The sequence below is a fragment of the Ursus americanus genome, chromosome 29, assembly GCF_024610735.1.
Source record: "Ursus americanus isolate L20-20 chromosome 29, mUrsAme1.1.p, whole genome shotgun sequence".
NCBI lineage: Eukaryota > Metazoa > Chordata > Mammalia > Carnivora > Ursidae > Ursus > Ursus americanus.
The window spans coordinates 6608592-6628263 of NC_142155.1; the positions used below are offsets into that span (position 1 = coordinate 6608592).

The 19672-nt window shown below is 35.6% G+C and overlaps 1 protein-coding gene across 1 annotated transcript in view; it reads right to left on the bottom strand.

The window, feature by feature from the left end:
- The window catches only part of MEI4 (meiotic double-stranded break formation protein 4), a 177141-nt gene that overhangs the window by 63791 nt on the left and 93678 nt on the right, over positions 1–19672 (bottom strand). The window contains exon 3 of the mRNA XM_087856895.1: positions 6960–7091. Within this exon, the coding sequence (XP_087713021.1) occupies positions 6960–7091 (132 nt within the window). The remainder of the gene's footprint in view (positions 1–6959; positions 7092–19672) is intronic.

Sequence of the window (19672 nt, forward strand, 5' to 3'; positions counted from 1 at the left end):
CTTCAAATAAGTACCCAGAAGTGCAACTGCTGGATGATATGGCAATTCTATTATTAATTTTTTGGGGAAGCTTTGTACTGTTGTCCATAGTGGTTAGACCAATTTATATTCTCACCATCAGTACAAGGGGGTTCCCTCTTCACGTCCTCAGCAGTACCTCTTATTTTCTTTTTGATACCAGCCATTCTGTTAAATGTGAGGTGTTATCTCATTGGTTTTGATTTGCATTTTCCCAATGATTAGTAACGCTGAGTATCTTTCCATGTGCCTGATGGCCATCTATATGTCTTCTTTGGAGAAATGTCTATTCAGATCCTCTGCCCATTTTTTAATCAAGTGTTCTGTTGTTGTTGTTACTGAGTTGTGGGAGTTCTTTCTGTATTCTGGATATTAACTCCTTAGCCAGTACATCATTTGCAAGTACCTTCTCCCCTCAATAGGTTGCTTTTTCATTTTGTTGATGATCTCCTTCATTGTGCACAAGCTTTGTAGTTTGATGTGGTCCCACTATTTATTTTTTCTTTTGTTAACCTTGCATGAGAGACATATCCGAAAGAAAATTACTCAGACTGATGTCAAAGCATTTCTGCCTATATTTTCTTCCAGAAGTCTTATTGTTTCAGGTCTTACATTTACGTCTTTAAAACATTTCAGCTTCTTTTTTTTTTTTTTAAAGATTTTATTTATTTATTCAACAGAGATAGAGACAGCCAGCAAGAGAGGGAACACAAGCAGGGGGAGTGGGAGAGGAAGAAGCAGGCTCATAGCAGAGGAGCCTGATGTGGGGCTCGATCCCATAACGCCGGGATCACGCCCTGAGCCAAAGGCAGACGCTTAACCGCTGTGCCACCCAGGCGCCCCTGAGCTTCTTTTTTGTGTATGGTAAGAAAGTGGTCTAGTTTCATTATTTTGCATGTAGCTGTCCATTTTTCTCAGCACCACTTATTGAAGAGATGGTCTTTTCCCCATTGTATATTCTTGTCCCCTTTGTGGTAGATTAATTGATCATATAAGTATGGGTTTATTTCTGGGCTCTCTATCCTGTTCCATTGATCTATGTGTTGCTTTTTAGACAAGTACTGTAACTATTTTGATTACTATAGCTTTGTTAGTACAGTTTGAAATTTGGGGGAGTGTGATGCCTCCACTGTTATTCTTCTCAAGAACTGCTTTGATTATTTGGGGTCTTTTGTGGTTCCATACAAATTTTATGATGATTTATTCTAGTTCTGTGAAAAATTTCATTGGAATTCTGATAGGGATTTCATTAAATCTATAGATTAGTTTGAGTAATATGGATATGTTAATAATATTCTTTGATCTCTGAACACAATGTCTTTCCATTTAATTGTGTTATGTTTAATTTCATCAATGTCTTGTAGTTTTCAGAATACAGGTCTTTTACCTCCTTGGTTAAATTTATTTCTAGATATTTTATTCTTTTTGATGCAATTTTAAATGTTTTATTCTTAATTTCTCTGATATTATTATTATTATTATTATTATATAGAAACACAACAGATTTTTTTTATTGATTTTGTATTCTACAATTTTACTTAATTCATTTATTACATGTAATAGATTTTTGGTGGAGTCTTTAGGGTTTTCTCTACATAGTATGTCATCTGCGAATAGTGACTGTTTTACTTCTTCATATCTAGTTTGGATGTCTTTTATTTCTTTTCTTGCCTAATTGCTATAGCTATGACTTCCTATACTATGTTGGATAAAAGTGGAGAATGGGCATCCTTGTCTTATTCCTGATCTTAGAAGAATAGCTTTCAGCATTTTACTATGGAGTATGCTAACTTAACTGTGGGTTTGTCATATATGGACTTTATTAGGTTGCAATGCATTCCCTCTGTACCCACTTTGTTGAAAGTTTTTAATCATAAATGATGAATTTTGCCAAATGCTTTTTCTGCATCTCTTGAGATGATACAATTTTTATACTCTGTTTTGTTAATGTGGTGTATCACATTGACTGTGGATGTTAAATTCTCCTTGCACCCCTGGAATGAACTCCAGTGGGCATGGAGTATGATCCTTTTAACGTATTATTGAGTTTGGTTTGCTAACATTTTGTTGAGAATTTTTGCATCTATGCTCATTAGGGATATTGGCTTGTAATTTACATTTTAGCTCTGAAGTGAGTCTCTTTAGGAAACATATAGGTGGGTCTTTTTTTTTTTTTCCTTTATCCATTTAGTCATTTTATTTTTATTTTTTAAATTGGGGCACAGAGTTCATTTACATTTAAAGTAATTATTACTAGGTATACACGTATTGCCATTCTCTTAATTGCTTTCTGGTTGTTTTGTAGTTCAGTGTTCCTTTCTTGTTCTCTTTTCTTGTGGTTTGATGATTATTTTTTAGTGTTAGGATTCCATTCTCTATCTTTTGTATGTCTATTACAGGTTTTTGGTTTGTGGTTACCGTAAGGTTCATATAGAACATCCTAAGTATTCTGCAGGCTATTTTAAGTCGATGGTGACTTAACTTTGAACACTTTGTAAAAGCACTACATTTTTGACCTTCCTCCCCATATTTTATACCTCTGATGTGATATTTTACATCTTTTTATTTTGTGTATCCCTTAACTAATTATTATAGATATAACTGACTTAACTACTTTTGTCTTTTAACCTTCATACTAGCTTTATAACTGATTGATTTACTATCTTCATCATGTTTGCTTTTACTAGTGAAATTTTTTATTTCATAATTTTCTTACTTCTTCTTATGGCCTCTCTTCCACTTAAAGAAGTCCCTTTAACATTTATTATAAGATTGGTTTACTGAAAATGAACTCCTTTAACTTTTGTTCGAGAAACTATGTTTCCTTCAATTCTGAATGATAGCCTTCCTGGGTAGAGCATGCTCGGTTGTAGTGTATTTACTTTCAGCACTTTGAACAGATCATGCCACTCTCATCTGGCCTGTGAAATTTCTACTGAAAAATCAGCTGACAGTCTTATGGGTGTTACCTTGTATGTAACTAGTTGCTTTTCTCTTACTACATTTAATATTTTATCTTTATCTTTAATTTTTGACATTTTAATTATTAATGTCTTAGTGTAGACCTCTTTGACTTCATCTTTATTGGGGCCCTCTACGCTTCCTGGATCTGGTTATGTATTTCCTTCCACAGGTTTAGCAAGTTTTCAGTTATTATTTCTTCAAATAATTTTTCTGGCCCCTTCTCTTTTTCTTCTGAAATACTTATAATGTGAGTGCTATACATTTGATGATGTTCCAGAAGTCCCTTAACCTATCCTCCTATTTAAAATTCTTTTTTCATTTTGTTGTTCAGTTTGGATGACTTCCACTACCCTGTCTTTCAGATTGTTCATCCATTCTTTTGCACCCTCTAATTGATTCCCTCTAGTGTATTTTTCTTTTCAGTTACTGCATTTTTTCAGCTCCGATAACCTGGTTCCTTTTTATACTATCTCTTTTTTGAAGCTCTCATTGTGTTTATCAATTCTTCTCCCAAGTTCAGTGAGCACCTTTATGACCATTACTTTGAACTCTTTATCAGGTAGATTGCTTATCTCCATTTTACTTAGTTCTTTTTCTGAGGTTTTTGTTTTGTTCTTTCATTTGGAATATATTCTTCTGTTTCCTTATTTTGCCTGACTCTCTGAACTTGTTTCTGTGTGGCATTTTGTGGGCACAGGAGTGCAATACCTCCTGGTCATCAGACCCAGGCACTCCAGGGGTGTTCCTTGTGCAGACTGTGTGTGGCCCCCAGTTGTTGGCTGAGAGTCCGGGCTGCAGCTGTTGTGGGCATGCTGGTGGGTAGGTTTAGTTGCCGGTGTGGCTGGTTGGGAGGCCTGGTGGCAACCGTTGTGGAGGTACTTCTGAGTCAGGCTCTTCCCTCCCTCTCTGGGGCAGGAGTTGCTTTGGAGGAGTCCTGGACCTGGCCAAGACTGCCCACGATGTATGGCAGGGTGGGAACCGCTTTGGAAGGGCACCTGGCAGGGTAGGTGGGTTTGAGTAGGGAAGCCACAGAACACCAGGGTGGGTCACCCAGTGCTATCAGGGTAGATGGAGAATGTTCAGAACTAGCATCGGCTAACTAGGCTGAAGGAGGGTAAGAAAAATGGTGCCTGCCAGCACTTCTGTTCCCAGAGAAAGTTCCTATAGATCCCTGCTCCTCCAGCACATGCCCTAAAAGTAGTCAGTAAATCTCCTTCATGTATGGCCCAGGTGCTTTTCAAACTGCTGCCTCTATGCTGAGTCCCAGAGTGAGAGAGATTGTGCTCAGGCCATGAAGAACAATGTCAGCTTCTTATAGCCCTCTGCCTCTCCTGAAGCTAAGCCCTACTGATTTTCAAAGATCCTAGAGTTAAGTCCTACTGATTTCCAAATCCAGATATTATGGGGGCTTACCTTCCTGGTACATATCTTTGAAGGGTGGAGGTGATCAGTGTGGGCTTCTCTCACTCTTCAGGAAGGACCTCCACACCTGTGATCTCTCTCTCATTTGTTGGTTGTCACGCTGGGGGTTTTGGCTCCCAACAGGAATACTTCTCTGCCCCTGCCCTTCTTGATGTGGCTTTTTCTTTATATCTTTAGCTGTGTTAAAGTTGTTCTGACAGTCTTCACATTCTTCTCCGACAGAGTTGCTCTGTATGTAGTTGTAGTCTTGGTGTGTCCATGGGAGGAGGTAAACTCAGGGTCTTCCTATCCTGCCATCCCGATCCCTTTCCTCTGCATTGGTTAAACTACATTTCCTATACTCTCTTGCTGCTAGGGTTATGAATAGAAAGTTGGTTGAGAAACAAATGCACTCACACAACCTTTGTAGTTCAAACTGAAACACATAGTGAGACAGGTATAGCAAAGAGCACACATTTGTCTGTTGTATATTGTGGCAGGACTGTTTTCTGGAACCTATGATAATAGCAGCAGCTCCTTGATTCAGCAGGCAGCTTCCTAGTCATGATGACAAAGGCAGCAATTCCTCTGGCAGCCAAATTCTGCTGTGTGATTATGGGAGTCATTCACGAAAGTACAGCCTGAAGTTTCTTTCCTCGGCCCTCTCAACAATCCATAGCTACTTATGCATCCTTTCTGCTTAAAATGGCTGGACTGAATGTTGTTGTCTACTATAAGAATGCCAAATAATAGTCTGTCTTTGTCTTTAAACAACTATACTAACATCTCGATTGGGAAAATTCATGTAAAGCATATTAATGCATTATTACCTGCCAAAAAGTAGTTACTGTAGTGTTCTTCTTATTCTCAAGTGATTTTACAATCAAAATACCTATGTTTGAATTATGACTTTAAAATATGTTCCTTCTGCAATCTTGGTCAAGTTGCTTAACCACTCTAAGGTTTGATTTCTTTATCTATACACTAAGTAAAAAGTACAACTACTTCATGGAGATTTGTGAAGACTAAATGAGAATATGTAAATAAAAATTTCTTGTCTGTACTTTGTTATTTTCCATACAAATAATCTGATTTGATCAAAGTCATTTCCCACATTGTTTCCTGTTTTTAAACTCCATGACCTTACCTTGCTTTTTAGAATGCTGGGCACACATTTTATTTATTTTTTTACAAGACTTATTTATTTATTTTAGAAAGAGAGAGCACACATGAGTGGGGGGAGGGGCAGAGGGAGAGAATCTTCAAGCAGACTCCCCACGGAGCACAGAGCCCCACGGAGCACAGAGCCCCACACAGAGCTCCATCTCATGACACATGTGATCATGACCTGAGCTGACACCAGGAGTCAGACGCTTAACCGACTGAGCTACCCAGGTGCCCTTGGGCACACATTTTAAAAATTATACCCAATGCCCTAATTCTGTTATCTTCTGCTTTTCAAATACATTTTTCAAGTTGTTTCTTTTCCATGAAGCCCTTTCAGGGACCTGCAACCTACCTTGATCGATTCCTTGATGTTGGAGCTCTTACAAGCACCAAGTATTTTAGCACTTCACTGTTTCCCAAATGGATTTTTAGCTCCTTAACATCAGTAATAATTACTTTAAAAAAATCTCACAGAACACTTACGAGAGTTTACCATTTAGTAGTCCCTTGAAAAATTGCTGCCTAGATGGTTTATCATATTATTCAGTGAATTCAATTAGATTATACAGTATTTTTGGAATATATTGTTAAATGTAGGGAACATAGATATAAGTAATGGTTAAACGTTATTTAAAATTATATACATAATGTTTTTTCTAATAAATTTGTTCTTCTTTACCAAAACATTTCTTCGTCTGATTTCCTTTAATTGTGCTTAATTCTACCACAGAGATGGTAATGATATTACAATGGTTGACAAAGTGAACACATAACATACCAGGGTCAACATTAAAATATAGGAACGGCTTCTGTTCCTTAGGCACGTTTATCAGCATTGATGTGAGAGCTTGCACAGATGAGAGGACCTAGAGCATGAGTTTTCAACCTTGGCTGCACACTGGGATACCTGAAGAGCTTTAAGAATACCAATACCTGCATCTTAAACCCACAGACCTCCATTTAATTGAACCAGCATATGGCTTCGCAACAGGATGTTTATCAGTTAACCAGATGATTCTCATGAGCAATTAGAAATAAAAACCACTGGTGAGAAGCTTTGTTTACATTTAGCACCTCTCCCATTCACTTTTCTCTCACTGTTTTGCTTTAGGAACATGCTGCCCAGTTACAGAGATTTAAGGCCATTCACGTAAGCATTCCTTGTCATCAGTGGCACCTTTGGCATACATATACATGTAAGGATGATAAGATGGTATTATTTTGAAAATGATTTTCTGAAAATATCTTTGTAATTTTAGTAGACAGTAATAGTATTCACATACTCTAGGAAAACAAATGGCAATAACTAAAATATCAACCTGGCAGGAAGCAAAGAGAGGAGAAAAAGAAAGAAAAGTCTATAGCTGTATTAACTATAAATAAGAGTTACAGTTTCAGGCTATATGTACCTGATTGATGGTACCCAGAACATCAGTGAAGCTGTTTACTTCTGATAGAAGCAGAGATATTATAGATTTTCTCAACAAGCTGCAACTTCCTAGGGTTACCAGACTCTGGGACACACAATGCTGCACCTGAAACTAAGATAAAAATGAATAGGTTTCTATTTTTATCAAGTCACGTCAAAACATATTTAGTGGGAAATTTCTAAGACTTTATTACTAAATCCATACTGTCAGGAGTACAGAAGGTGTCAGCATAATTCTGGGTCATTCTTAAGCAAAATCATGAAATAGGCAAATTATAACTATATAATAAAATTTTGTACAGCAGTTAATATTTTGAAATGTATGACAAAGTGCTGAAATGGAAGTTTTAGTTGAAGTATCAAAATAAATAATTATATTTAGATGATAGACCATACATAGAATGAATAAAGAAGATAATACTCTTAAGCCCTTACCCACTAGATATAAGCATAGCTATAGATCTAGATATAAAAGGTGAAAGAATGGAGTTTGAAGATGTCTTTTGGGATAGATATTGGTGCACTATGAATTCCACTCTACACTGGAGACAGGTGGGAAGGACTTCTTTGTTCTCCGTAAGTCAAAAAAGAGGCACTTTAGAGAGAGGAGAAAAAAATGTAGGGCTCTAAATTTTCATCTAGAGGCAGCAAAAATACCACTAAATAAATGTGAAAGGACAATGGGAGGCAATAAACTATATTTTTATTAGGAGAAAGGCCATTTGATTATTAATCACATTAAGTTGTGTATAACTCATAGCTGGAACTTCATTAAACATGTCCCTTAATGTATTTTGGAGAAAGGAAGTTTCAGAAGTATCCTGAAACAAAGAACCAGCACCTACCCTGTCATGTTCTATAGAGTAAAATCATACTGAGGAGACATTACTTTTGTATATAAAATGTTTAAATGACAATGCTAAATAATGCCACATGAAAGTAGGAAATGTCACCTGTGTCCTTTAAGATAAACAGTTAACATAGATTTTTCTCAAGTTGGTATTTTAATAATATACTTTAAAAGTTAATCAATGACAATGAGATAGTGAACAGATTATAGAGTTCAAGAAATTTCTATTATAGATCTGGATATGCATAACTAGTTCTTAATAGTTTTTAAGTCAGCTCAATCCTAAAACCACATCAGTTTATTACCATAGGAAATCATAGTTATTTATTGTTGTTTCTCAATAACGTAACTGGCTAAGACTCGCACCCTCTGTAATTCTCCAGTGCCATTTTTTTGCAGATTGTTTACATTTTTGTTTGTACCTGAAAAAAAGAATACCCTTATCCAAGCTCTAAAACAAATTCTGTTGGGTAATTCACTGATGCTCTTGTTGTTTACCTCCTTTCTTAATATTTAAGTCTTAAGGAGATAAAGAAAAAAATTCACAGTACAATAAAAGGTATATTAGAGAGTGAGAAATAAATTATGAGGGTAGTCACGGGGTTAGGTTTGTGGACTCTGGAATCGAATACTGCCTGAGTCATTAAATAATAGTCCATTTTATGGATATACCACTTCTGTTTATCCACTCACCAACCAATGGACATTTGAGTTGTTTCCACCTATTGGCTATTAGGAATAATGCTGCTATGTACAGGTTTTTGGGTAGGTACAGATTTCTAATTCTCTTGGATACATATCTTAGGAGTGGCATTACTCAATAACATTGTAACACTGTGTTGTTTTGAGGAATTGACAGACTACTTTCTAAAGTGACTATACCATTTGATATTGCCACCAGCGATATACAATGATTGCAATTTTTCCATATTTTCATTACATCCTCATCAACACTTGCTATTTCTTTTTATTTTAGCCATCCTATTGTATGGTGTGAAGTGGATTCTCACTGTGGTTTTGATTTGCACTTCCCTAATTACTGATGATTCTGAGTATCTTTTCATGAGTTCATTGGCTATTTGGATATCTTCTTCTTTGCAGAAATATCTATTCAAATTCTTTAGCTATTTTTAGCAGGTTTATTTATTTTCTTATTGTTGAGTTATAAGAGCTTTTTTATATAGTCTAGATACAGGCCCCATATCAGATATATAATTTGTAAATATCTTCCCCATTCTGTGGAATGTCTGTTCTCGTGGTGGTATCATTAATAACACAAAAGTTTGTCTATTTTTTTTCTTTTGGGGTCATATCTAAGAAACAAATGCCTAACTCCAGGTCACAAATATTTATTCATCTGTTTCCTTCTCAGAGTCTACAGTTTTATCTTTTTAGGTCTATGATCCATTTTGAGTTAATTTTGGTAGATGGTCCATTTGTATGTGAGTGTCTGGTTGTTCACCATTTGTTGAAAAAAGGAATTTATTCCATTGAATTGCCTTGGCATTCTTGTTAAAATCAACTGACTATAAATGTAAGGGTGTACTGATGGAGTCTCGGTTCTATTGTATTAATATATATGCCTATCCTTAGACCAGAACCACAGTGTCTTGATTGCTGTAGATTTGTAGTAAGTTTTGAAATTAGGACATGTGAATTCTCCAACTTTTTTCTCTTTTCAAGATTGTTTTAGTTATTCTGGGCTCCTTTCATTTCCATGTGAACTTTAGCATCAGCATGTTAATTTCTGCAAAAAAAAGGAGGCTGGGATTTTGATAGCAATTATGCTGAATCTCTAGATCAATTTGAGAAATATTATCATCTTAATGATATTAAATCTTAGACTCCATAAACATGAAATATTTTTTCTCTTTATTTTCAACAATGTTTTGTAGTTTTCTGCAAAGATGTACTACTTTTGATAATTATTCCAAAGCATTTTGTTATTTTGCATGCTATTATAAATTGAATTATCTTAATTTTAAGATCACTTTTTAACATTCCTGAGTACGTACTCTCTTAAACATATGCAAAACCATGGATTGGAAAAATTGAAATTATCTATCCCTTCCTCCTACAGTAAATAAGATAAATCAGTAAACCTAAGAGTCATGGATGAGAAGTAAGAACAGATGACATATAGCATTGTCTTCAGTTCCCTTTTTACTTAAAAAAAAATTTACCACTAGCCATTAAAGACAAGAAATGAAATTTATAACAGAATTATCATTATCAAAATGGTATTGCTGTATAGCATTTTCATGAACATTTGGGATACACTTGGATTCTGTAATCATCTATATGTTCTCTAAGAATTCTATCTCATAACCTATCAGGAGGCTTCCAAAACTTGATGCGCCTTACCTATCTCTCTGCTGCTGGTATTAACTAGTAGTAGTAGTAGTAGTACTACTACTACTACTATTCTTACAACTATTACTACTACTATTCCTATCTCTGAGAGGTGAGTTAATCTAGTTAAAAAGTCAGACTCTGAAGTCAGACTACCTGTTGTTCAAACCTGCCTCTGTAACGTACTACCTATGTGACCACGGATCAGTTACTATACTTCTCTGTAGCTTCGTTTTCTCATCTATAGAAGGAGGCTAAGAATAGCTACTATTTCATAAATGAGTTAACCCATGTAAATACTTGTAATGGTGCTTGGTAAAATGAACGTTAGCTATTTTTAAGTCTGAGAAAGGAAGATAATCAGATGGAAATAGAAAGATGTCTCCCTCCTTTTTCCCCCCATCACATCTGCAGCTTTACAGAGAGCTTGCACCTCCTCCACCCCACTGCTTCTGTCGAGGAGGAGAAGCACAGGTATGACTGAGCTCGGGACTGACATGCCAGAGGAAAACCGTATAGGTAAAGACATGCAGAATCTGCTCCTTTGGCTTTAGTTCCCAGAGAATTTAATCTCTTTTGACTACAATGATAAGAGACTCTCAGTGGGTGCCTATCTCCAGACTAAGAACACTTCTCAGTTTAAAAAAGAAAGAAAAAAAGTGAAAATTAGGAAAAAACAAGGTATTGACTAAGAAGGCTTAGCTCAAGCTCTGTGGTTGGCCCAAAATATGCACATATGACTGACATATGGTACAGCCCAATTCTTTAAGGCAAAAATTCCAAGTAGGCCTTTATTATAGTAGGGTTTTACTCTAAAACTATGTATAAACCCATGGGCAAGATTCTGGAAATCTCAGAGGTGCCACTAAGTGGAAATCTACAAACTAGAGCTTGGCAGTTTCCAAAGGGAAGACACAGGCTTTATTTACACTGGGAGGAACTCCTACAAAGTGTGTTTGGAAGGACAGCGCAATAGCAAAGAAGTTCAGCCCACATCAGAAGAACGGCAAGAGATAACGGCACCCTGATGAGTACAACGAAAGAACAGAGGATCCTGAGAAGAGGTTATGTTTGAAGAACCATGATCTATCTGTAGATAGCAGGATCTCAGTTTTGAGTAGATGGTAAGAAATTGGGAAGGCTGACAAATGCAGAAAAGCAAGAAGAGGTAAATAAGACAGGAACTCCATTTCCATCCCTGCCAGATAGGGAACAAGGCACAAAAAATGTTTATTGGGACTAGAATGTGAGGTCAGAAGTTCCAGAAGCACTGCTAAACTACTAGTTTGAAATGAAATTATCCATGGCTCCCTGGATCACTGTTATGGAACAGGTGAGAGCCAAGAGCCTGAGGAAGAGTTAAGCACACAGGTATGGGTCAACTGATTGCTGGGAGAAGAGGTGTAAGTAAGGGGCAAAGTTAAACTATGTAATGACACTGAACTACATCAGGGTGTATTTATCATGGAGCTTCAAAATAAAGCAAGACTTTTTAAAAAAAATCAGAAGGCAAACAAATATTTGCTTAGGTTCACAGCAAAAAAGGACAAGGAAGGGGCAGTCTCATTATGAAAAAATGGTATAAAATTAACACATGACAAAAGAAAAACTATCTTATTACCATTTTTCCCATTCAAAGAAATGATCTTTGGTGTGGAGATAATAAAAAATAATATATATAAAAGATAAAGCAGAATTAAAGTTTCAAATATAATGAGTATATGAGCAACTGGCTATCTGAACTGAAATTAAAATTTGAAGAACTTTATCCTAAAGTATACAAAGTACTTGTAGATGGAATTAATAATATTATAATTACTGAGAAGCCATACAAAAGGCACTTAAAGGAATAGAAGTGGGAAGTGTTATGTGAATTTTTAAAAATATGAACGTTCATGTCTTAATCCACAGAATAATATATATGGATTCTAGGACCATTTGAGGACATTGCTATGCAGAAAATTTTTGAGAACTAAGAAGAGCATACAGAGTCCACTGGGAAAGTGCATCAATTAAGAAACAATGTCAGGCCACACTAACTTTAATTCCTGTCCTATTGTGGTAGAGTTGCTATGTTTTGTCAAAAGCAGTCCCAGACACAGAACACATTGATTTCAACAAGGCCTCTAAGCAAGCCCTTAGGATTTCTTTTACATACAGTAGGGACTGCATAAGATTCAGAATGGGTGAATAAACTGCATCTAAAAAGTAAAGATTGTAATTGCATGGACTCTTCCAATAGCATGCCACAGTACTCGGCATGGTTAGTTTTTAATGAATAATTTGAACAAAATCTTTCAAATCAAAATTTAAACTCTGCAATACTGGTAGAGACCACTAGTGCTGTGGTAGCAGAATAAAATTCAAATGAACTCTCTGAGCTATAATAATTAGTCTCAAGTAAGCAAAATGTAATAGAGATATAGGAAAAGCTATGTCTATTTAAGTTCCTATAACATGTTAAAAAGCAGAATTATAATTATATATAGATATTTTAACTTTTTTATCTGCTAAGCACTTATTGGGATTGGAGCTGAAGACTGTCCAGAAGTATCCAAAAGCCCCCAAAAGGGACTAGTGGCACCTTCATAAAAGTTCTCATATTTCCTGGAAGATGATCACATGGGCTTGGGTGGGGCAAAGGCAGTGATTTCTGTTAGATGGTCATTTTCAAAAATGACTTGTTCATTGTGACTCAGAATCTGGAAAGCTCTGGAGCCCTACCCAACAAGCTTTAAAACAGCCATCTGCCTATATACAGAGGGCACTGTGCTTATTTATGACCAACTTCTCAAAGGCAACAAATTAATAGAAAAAAATTTCATTTCCTTATCATTAGGGACTGTGTGACATTTGAGTGAAAGTCAAAAGTAAATACTAAAAACATGGCATTTTATGCACTCCAAAGGATGTGGGGAGGCTGTAGAAACCATATGCCTTCTCATTTAATCAAAACAGTTTGCACTGTTGAGTCACTGACATTTGTTTAAAGATGTACATGCATCACTAATATTAGATAAATCACACTTCACAACAGGATAACAGAAAAGTGGTGAGCGCTTGCAAGTTCACAAATGAATTCTGTGAAATAAATGAAAAGAAAACAATTTTAGGGGCACCTGGGTGGCTTAGCTGGTTAAACATCTGCCTTCAGCTCAGGTCATGATCTCAGGGTCCTGGGATGGAGCACCATCGGGCTCCCTGCTCAGTGGGGAGTGTGCTTCTCTCTCTCCCTCTACCTGCCCCCTCCCCACACACTTGTGCTCTCTCTGTCTGAAAAAAATAGATAAAATCTTCAAAAAAACCCAATTTCAGATCAAAGGTATATAATCATCACTAAACAGTGACAGAGATTGGTTATGTGGAAGGACTGCCTATGGATATATATTAGAATACTGAATCATTCCTCCTATTTCTGTTCTATCTATTCATATAACTACTAATGCATGAAACCAAGTAAAGCTAACTAAAAACTACTGGAACAATCAGAATTATGCTAGTTTCTTCTGCCTAAAGATTTAGACAAAAGACTTGGGACACTCCATCTGGTATCTCGACAACACTGATAATGACATTTCCCGTTTAAAAACTGAAGTAAGTGACACTCAGAAATGTTAAGTTCACATGGGGAGGGCCAGAGTCTAGTGTTAGATTCAGATCTTTTTAAAAATTTTTTAAATAATTTTTATTTTGTTATATTAGTCACCATATAGTACATCCCCAGATCTTTTTTTTTTTTTTTTAACTTGAATTCCTATTATCTCTGCTGCCAGCCAAGCAAAACTTACAGGAAAATGTGGCATCAGAGTAGCAGAAAACAATATCAAAATAAATATACTATAACTTTTAAGCTCTTATTTTGCACTGTGTACATTGCTCATTATTTATATACTGTATCATTTAATTCTTAAAATCACCCTATGAGGAGGTATAATCTCAATTTAAATAATAGGGACCCAGGTTTAGAAAGAGTAAGTAACTTGTTCAAAGTTAGATCAAATATTAGATCTAAGATAATCACAATCCCCTTGTGCTGTTGCTACCATTGCATACCCAAAGCCATCATATCTCAATCTCTCACAAAAGCATAACAATTCTGAAAGCCCCCAGGAACATTTATGGAAAATTTCCAACCACTTGCCAGATTCTGATAACAATGTTTATCAGTTACCACAGTGAATTAAGGAAACACAATTGCTAGACTGTGTGCCATCAATTTCTGTTAACAGACCAGCACTGGAAGTAAGCTGAACAATAGGGGAGAAGAGACTCAGATAGACAGGGACAGATGGTATCAGCCCTAAATCTGGATAGACGATGCACTAGTAAGCGTTCCCTACTTTCTAAAGCATCTAACATTATATTTCACCCCCTTTATTCTCCTGTTATTCTATAATTAATATGCATTAATCATATAAATAAGAAAACTAAAGTACTTAGGACAAGGAAAAAACATTTTAGATGAGGTTACTCCTGGGAGGTTGGGGAAATAGATAGCTATGAAAACCCTTTTCCCATAAATGTTATAAGTGTACCAAAAAACTTTTGAAATAACCAAAATATTTAGCAATATCAACCATAGCTATTAATATAAATCTGGCTTATCAGAATGTGGATGATCACAGTGGGGAAGCAATTAGCAGGCAGTAATGTCCAGAAAATTGACCTCTGGAACTGACCAACAAGGCTTTAAGCAAACTGGCATGAGTGAGGGGCCCCGCCACTCCCCTAGCTCTCCGGGATCAGAGCCGTGCCGATCTGTGCTGTAGACAGAACCTGCTGTACAAAGATCCTAAAACTTCACGCAGTAAGAATGAAGGTTAACAATCCAGACTCAATTGAAAGTAAATCATAAAAAAACAATTTTCAAAAGCTCTCACTCACATGAAGAAGTATAGACTTTAATAAAAGTAAATATGTTACATAGTTTAGAGTAAAAGTTATTGCTGCAATTAATTACATAAAATGATGTTTTAGAAATAACTAGATGTATTAAGATTCTTTTAAGGTAGGCAAATATTCATGAAAAACCATGATTCTAAAAAGGACACAACAAAATTAAAGCTGTAATAGCCAAACATAAATGGTTATACATTCATTCATTCTTTATAGCAAATATTGACTGAGCATAGTCCATGTGCCAGTGACTGAGCTAGTCCCCATTATCACTTAGATTCAATGAAGAATAAAATAAGATTACTTTCGCTTCAGTAGTTACTTCTGCTTATGGTTGGCAAGATTCTTTAAAAAAAGCTATCAGAGTGCAATCCAGCTTGATCCTGATGTGAAAGAATACTTTCCAAAAAGTTAAAAACGTGATTCTCATACAAATTTAGAGTGAATACATGTCAAGGGTGTATTTACATTATTAATGACTGTAAAGAACATTTGGGAATTGAGTATTGGATTTTAAGAAAAAATACTGGAATAATACTGTTAGGTTAGATACAAACTGATGAATATCCTACAAGATAAACCCCTAACATAACCTGAGTGTGTGTGTGTGTGTGTGTGTGTGTGTGTGTGTAGAGAATGTTTGTGTATAGAAATCATTTACATCTATACCAGATAGGAATTATGGGTTAATATGAAACTTTGCAAAATCAGGGATATGACAAAATACATCCCCAGACATTTAAATAATCCTTGGGTTAGCCTGTTAGGTAATGCCCTGGAGTGTCAGGATAAGCAACCAACATTTATTTATAGGATCTTGATAATGTATCTTAATACTAGATAAAGTAACATATATTAATACATTGCTGAATTCTTCAGAAAGAAAAGGAGATTCTCAGAGGCCAAAACAAAAAGGGGAAATAAAAGTTAGATAAAATCAGACAATTAACTTTCAGAAACGGATACACCAAGCAAATAATATTAACTGTACAGAACTCTCAGCTAAGGCCTGGACCCTTCCAACGTAGTCTAATATTCGTTAGGTTAATCTTACAGAGCTAAAGTACTAATTAAAGACTGGCTGATAAACATCTATGTGCCAGGAAAAGAAACTTCCAAGTTAGTACTGATACCTATAGTAGGACTAGAAACAGTCACCTCTAAGAATGTGCAAAGCCAGCCAGGTCTCTGTTGGGTCTGCAGTTCAAATTTACACTACTGAGTACTCCAGGAGCCCACACCGAGAAAGTAAGCTAACTTTGTATTTACAACTGGAAGATGCAAATACAAAACCACTTTTTTTTTTCAACTTTATTGAGATATAATTGGCATATGACATTAAGATGTACAATGTGATAATTTGATAACTTATGTTGTAAAATGATTACCACAACACAAGAGGGTTAGTTAACACATCATTGTTTCACATAATTTCTTTTTTTGTGGTGAGAACATTTAAAATCTACTCTCTTAGTATCTTTTAAGTATATAATACAGTATGATTAACTGTAATCGCCAAGCTGTTTTTTAGATCCCCAGAATTTATTCATCTTATAACTGGAAGTTTGGGCCCTTTGACCAGTATCTCCCCATTCCCTACACCCCACAGCCCTGCTAAAACACCATTCTACTATGAGTTCAGCTTTTTTAGACTCCACATGGAAGTAATACCAACAGTATTTGTCTTTCTCTGACTTATTTCACTTTACATAACGTTCTCAAAGGTCCATTTATGTTTTGTCAAAGTCAGGATTTCCTTCTTGCTCGAATAATATTCCACTCTGTGTATCCACACCACATTCACCTACAGACAGACATTTAGGATTGTTTCGCTACCTTGGCTACTGTGAGTATGCTGCAATGAACGTGGGAGTGCAGCTACCTCTACAAGATCCTGATTTCCTCTGGATATATACCTAGAAGTAGAATTGCTGAATCTTACGATAGTTCTATTTTTTAATTTTCTGAGGAACCTCCATACCATTTCCCATTGTGGCTGCACCAATTTATATTCCCAGTGCATAAGAGTTTCTTTTTCTCCACATCTTCACCAACACTTTTCTCTTGTCTTTTTGATGACAGCTGTTCTGACAGGTGTGAGGTGGTATCTCATTGTGGTTTTGATTTGCATTTCCGTGATGCTTAGTGATGTTCAGCCTTTTTCATGTACTAGTTGGCCATTTGTATATCTTCTTTGGAGTTCCTTTGCCCATTTTTTAATTGGACTGTATTTTGATAGAGATGTAAGAGTTCTTTATCTTCGGCTGCCTTTCCATTTTGTTCATAATTTCTTTTGCTGTGCAGCTTTTTTGTATGATGGAGTCCCATCTGTTGAATTTTGCTTTTGTTGCTTATGATTTTGTTTTTGTTTGTCTGCTTTGCTGGTGCTCAGTCCCAGTTCCATCTCTACCTTTCTTTTTATCAAAGTATAACTGATATACAATATTATATTAGTTGTAATTATCATATTAGTTATATTATACTACTAATTAGTTTATAACTATACTATATATAGTTATAATCACTTATAGAACATAGCGTTTGGTATTTATATACATTGTGAAATGACCACCATAAGTCTAGTTACCATTTGTCACCACACAATGTTTTTATAATATTGACTATAATCACTACGCTGTAACTTATTTATTTTATAAATGAAGATTACGCCTCTTAGTCACTTTCATCTATTTTATCCAGCCTCCAATGTTCATCCCTTCTGGAAAACCATCAGTTTGTTCTCTGTATCCATGAATCTCTGTTTTGCTTTGTTCGTTCATTTGATCTGCATTTTAGATTCCATATTTAAGTAAAATCATGTAGTATTTGTATTTCAGTCTGACTTATTTCACATAGCATAATGCCCTCTACATCCATCCATGTAGTTGCAAAATGGCAAGATTTCATTCTTTTATGGCTAATATTCCATTATACACGTAGGTTGTTCTGTATCTTGGCTATGGTAAGTAATGGTGTGACGAACACAGGGGTGCATATGTCTTTTCAAATCAGTGTTTTCATCTTCAAATGAATACGCACGAATGGTACTGTTAAACAATACAGGGGTTCTATCTTTAATTTTTTAGGAACACCCACATACTGTTTTCCGTACCGGCTGCACCAACTTAACATTCCCACCAGCAGCGCATAAAGGCCGCCTTTTCTCCACATGCTTGCCGCCATTTGTTATTTCTTGTCTTTTTGATGGCAGCCATTCTGATAGGTGTAGCGGTATCTCACTGTGGTTTTGAATTTCCCTAATGATTACTGATTTGATCATCTTTCCATATGCCTGCTGACGATCTGTATTTCTTTTTTGGAGAAATGTCTATTCAGGTCCTCTACCAATTTTATAGCACATTTTTTGGATACTTAGTTGTAGGAGTTCTTTGTATGCTTTGCGTATCAACCCCTTACTGAATGTATCACTTGCAAATATCTTCTCCTATTCATTAGGTTACCTTTTTGTTTTGTTTTGTTGATAGTTTCCTTTGATGTGCAAAAGCTTTTAGTTTGATGTAGTTCCATTTTAAAATTTTTGTTTTTGTTGTCCTTGCCTGAAGAGACAGATCCAAAACAGTACTGCTAAGATGGATGTCAAAAACTTACTGCCTTCTAGGAGTTTTATGGTTTAAAGTCTTATATTTAAGTCCTTAAGACAATTTGAGTTTATTTTTGTTTGTGGTATAAGAAAGTGGTCCAGTTCCTTCTTTTGCATTTTCTCCAATGTATATTTTTACCTTCTTTGTCATAGATTTATAGACTATATAAGCATGGGTGTATTTCTGGGCTCTTTCTTCTGCTCCATTGGTCTTTGTGTTGGTTTTTGTATGAGTACCATACTGTATTCCATATTATGGCTTTTGTAGTACGGTATGAAATCTGGGAGTGTGATACTTCCAGCTTTGTTCTTTCCCAAGATTGCTTTGGCTATTCAGGGTCTTTTATGGTTCCACACATATTTTAAGATTATTTCTTCTATCTGTAAAAAATGTCACTGGTATTCTGATAGGGATTGCAGAGGCTCTTCAGATTGCTATTAGTAGTATGGGTATTTTAACAATATTAATTCTTCCGATCCATGAGCACAGTATATCTTTCCATTTATTTGGGTAGTCTTCAATTCCTTTAAGTAATATAGTTTTCAGAATACAGGTCTTTCACCTCCTTGGTTTAAATATTCCTTGGTATTTTATTCTTTTTGATGAAATTGTAAATGGGGTAATATTCTTAATTTCTCTTTCTGGTTGTTATTAGTGTACAAAAACAAAACAGGTTTCTGTATATTAATGTTTTATCCTGCAATTGTAATGAATTCATTTATTAGATCTAATATGTTTTGATGGAGTCTTTAGGGTTTTCTATAAATAGTAACACGTGATCAGCAAAGACTGACAGTTTTAGTTCTTCCTTTCCAATTTCAATGTTTTATATTTCTTTCTCTTGCCTACTTTGCTGTGGCTACAAATGCCAATGCTGTGTTGAATAAAAGTGGAGAGAATGGGCATCCTTGTCTTGTTCCTGATCTTAGAAAAAAAAAAAACCCTTCCATTTTTCACTGTTAAGTATGATGTTAGCTGTGGAATTGTCATATA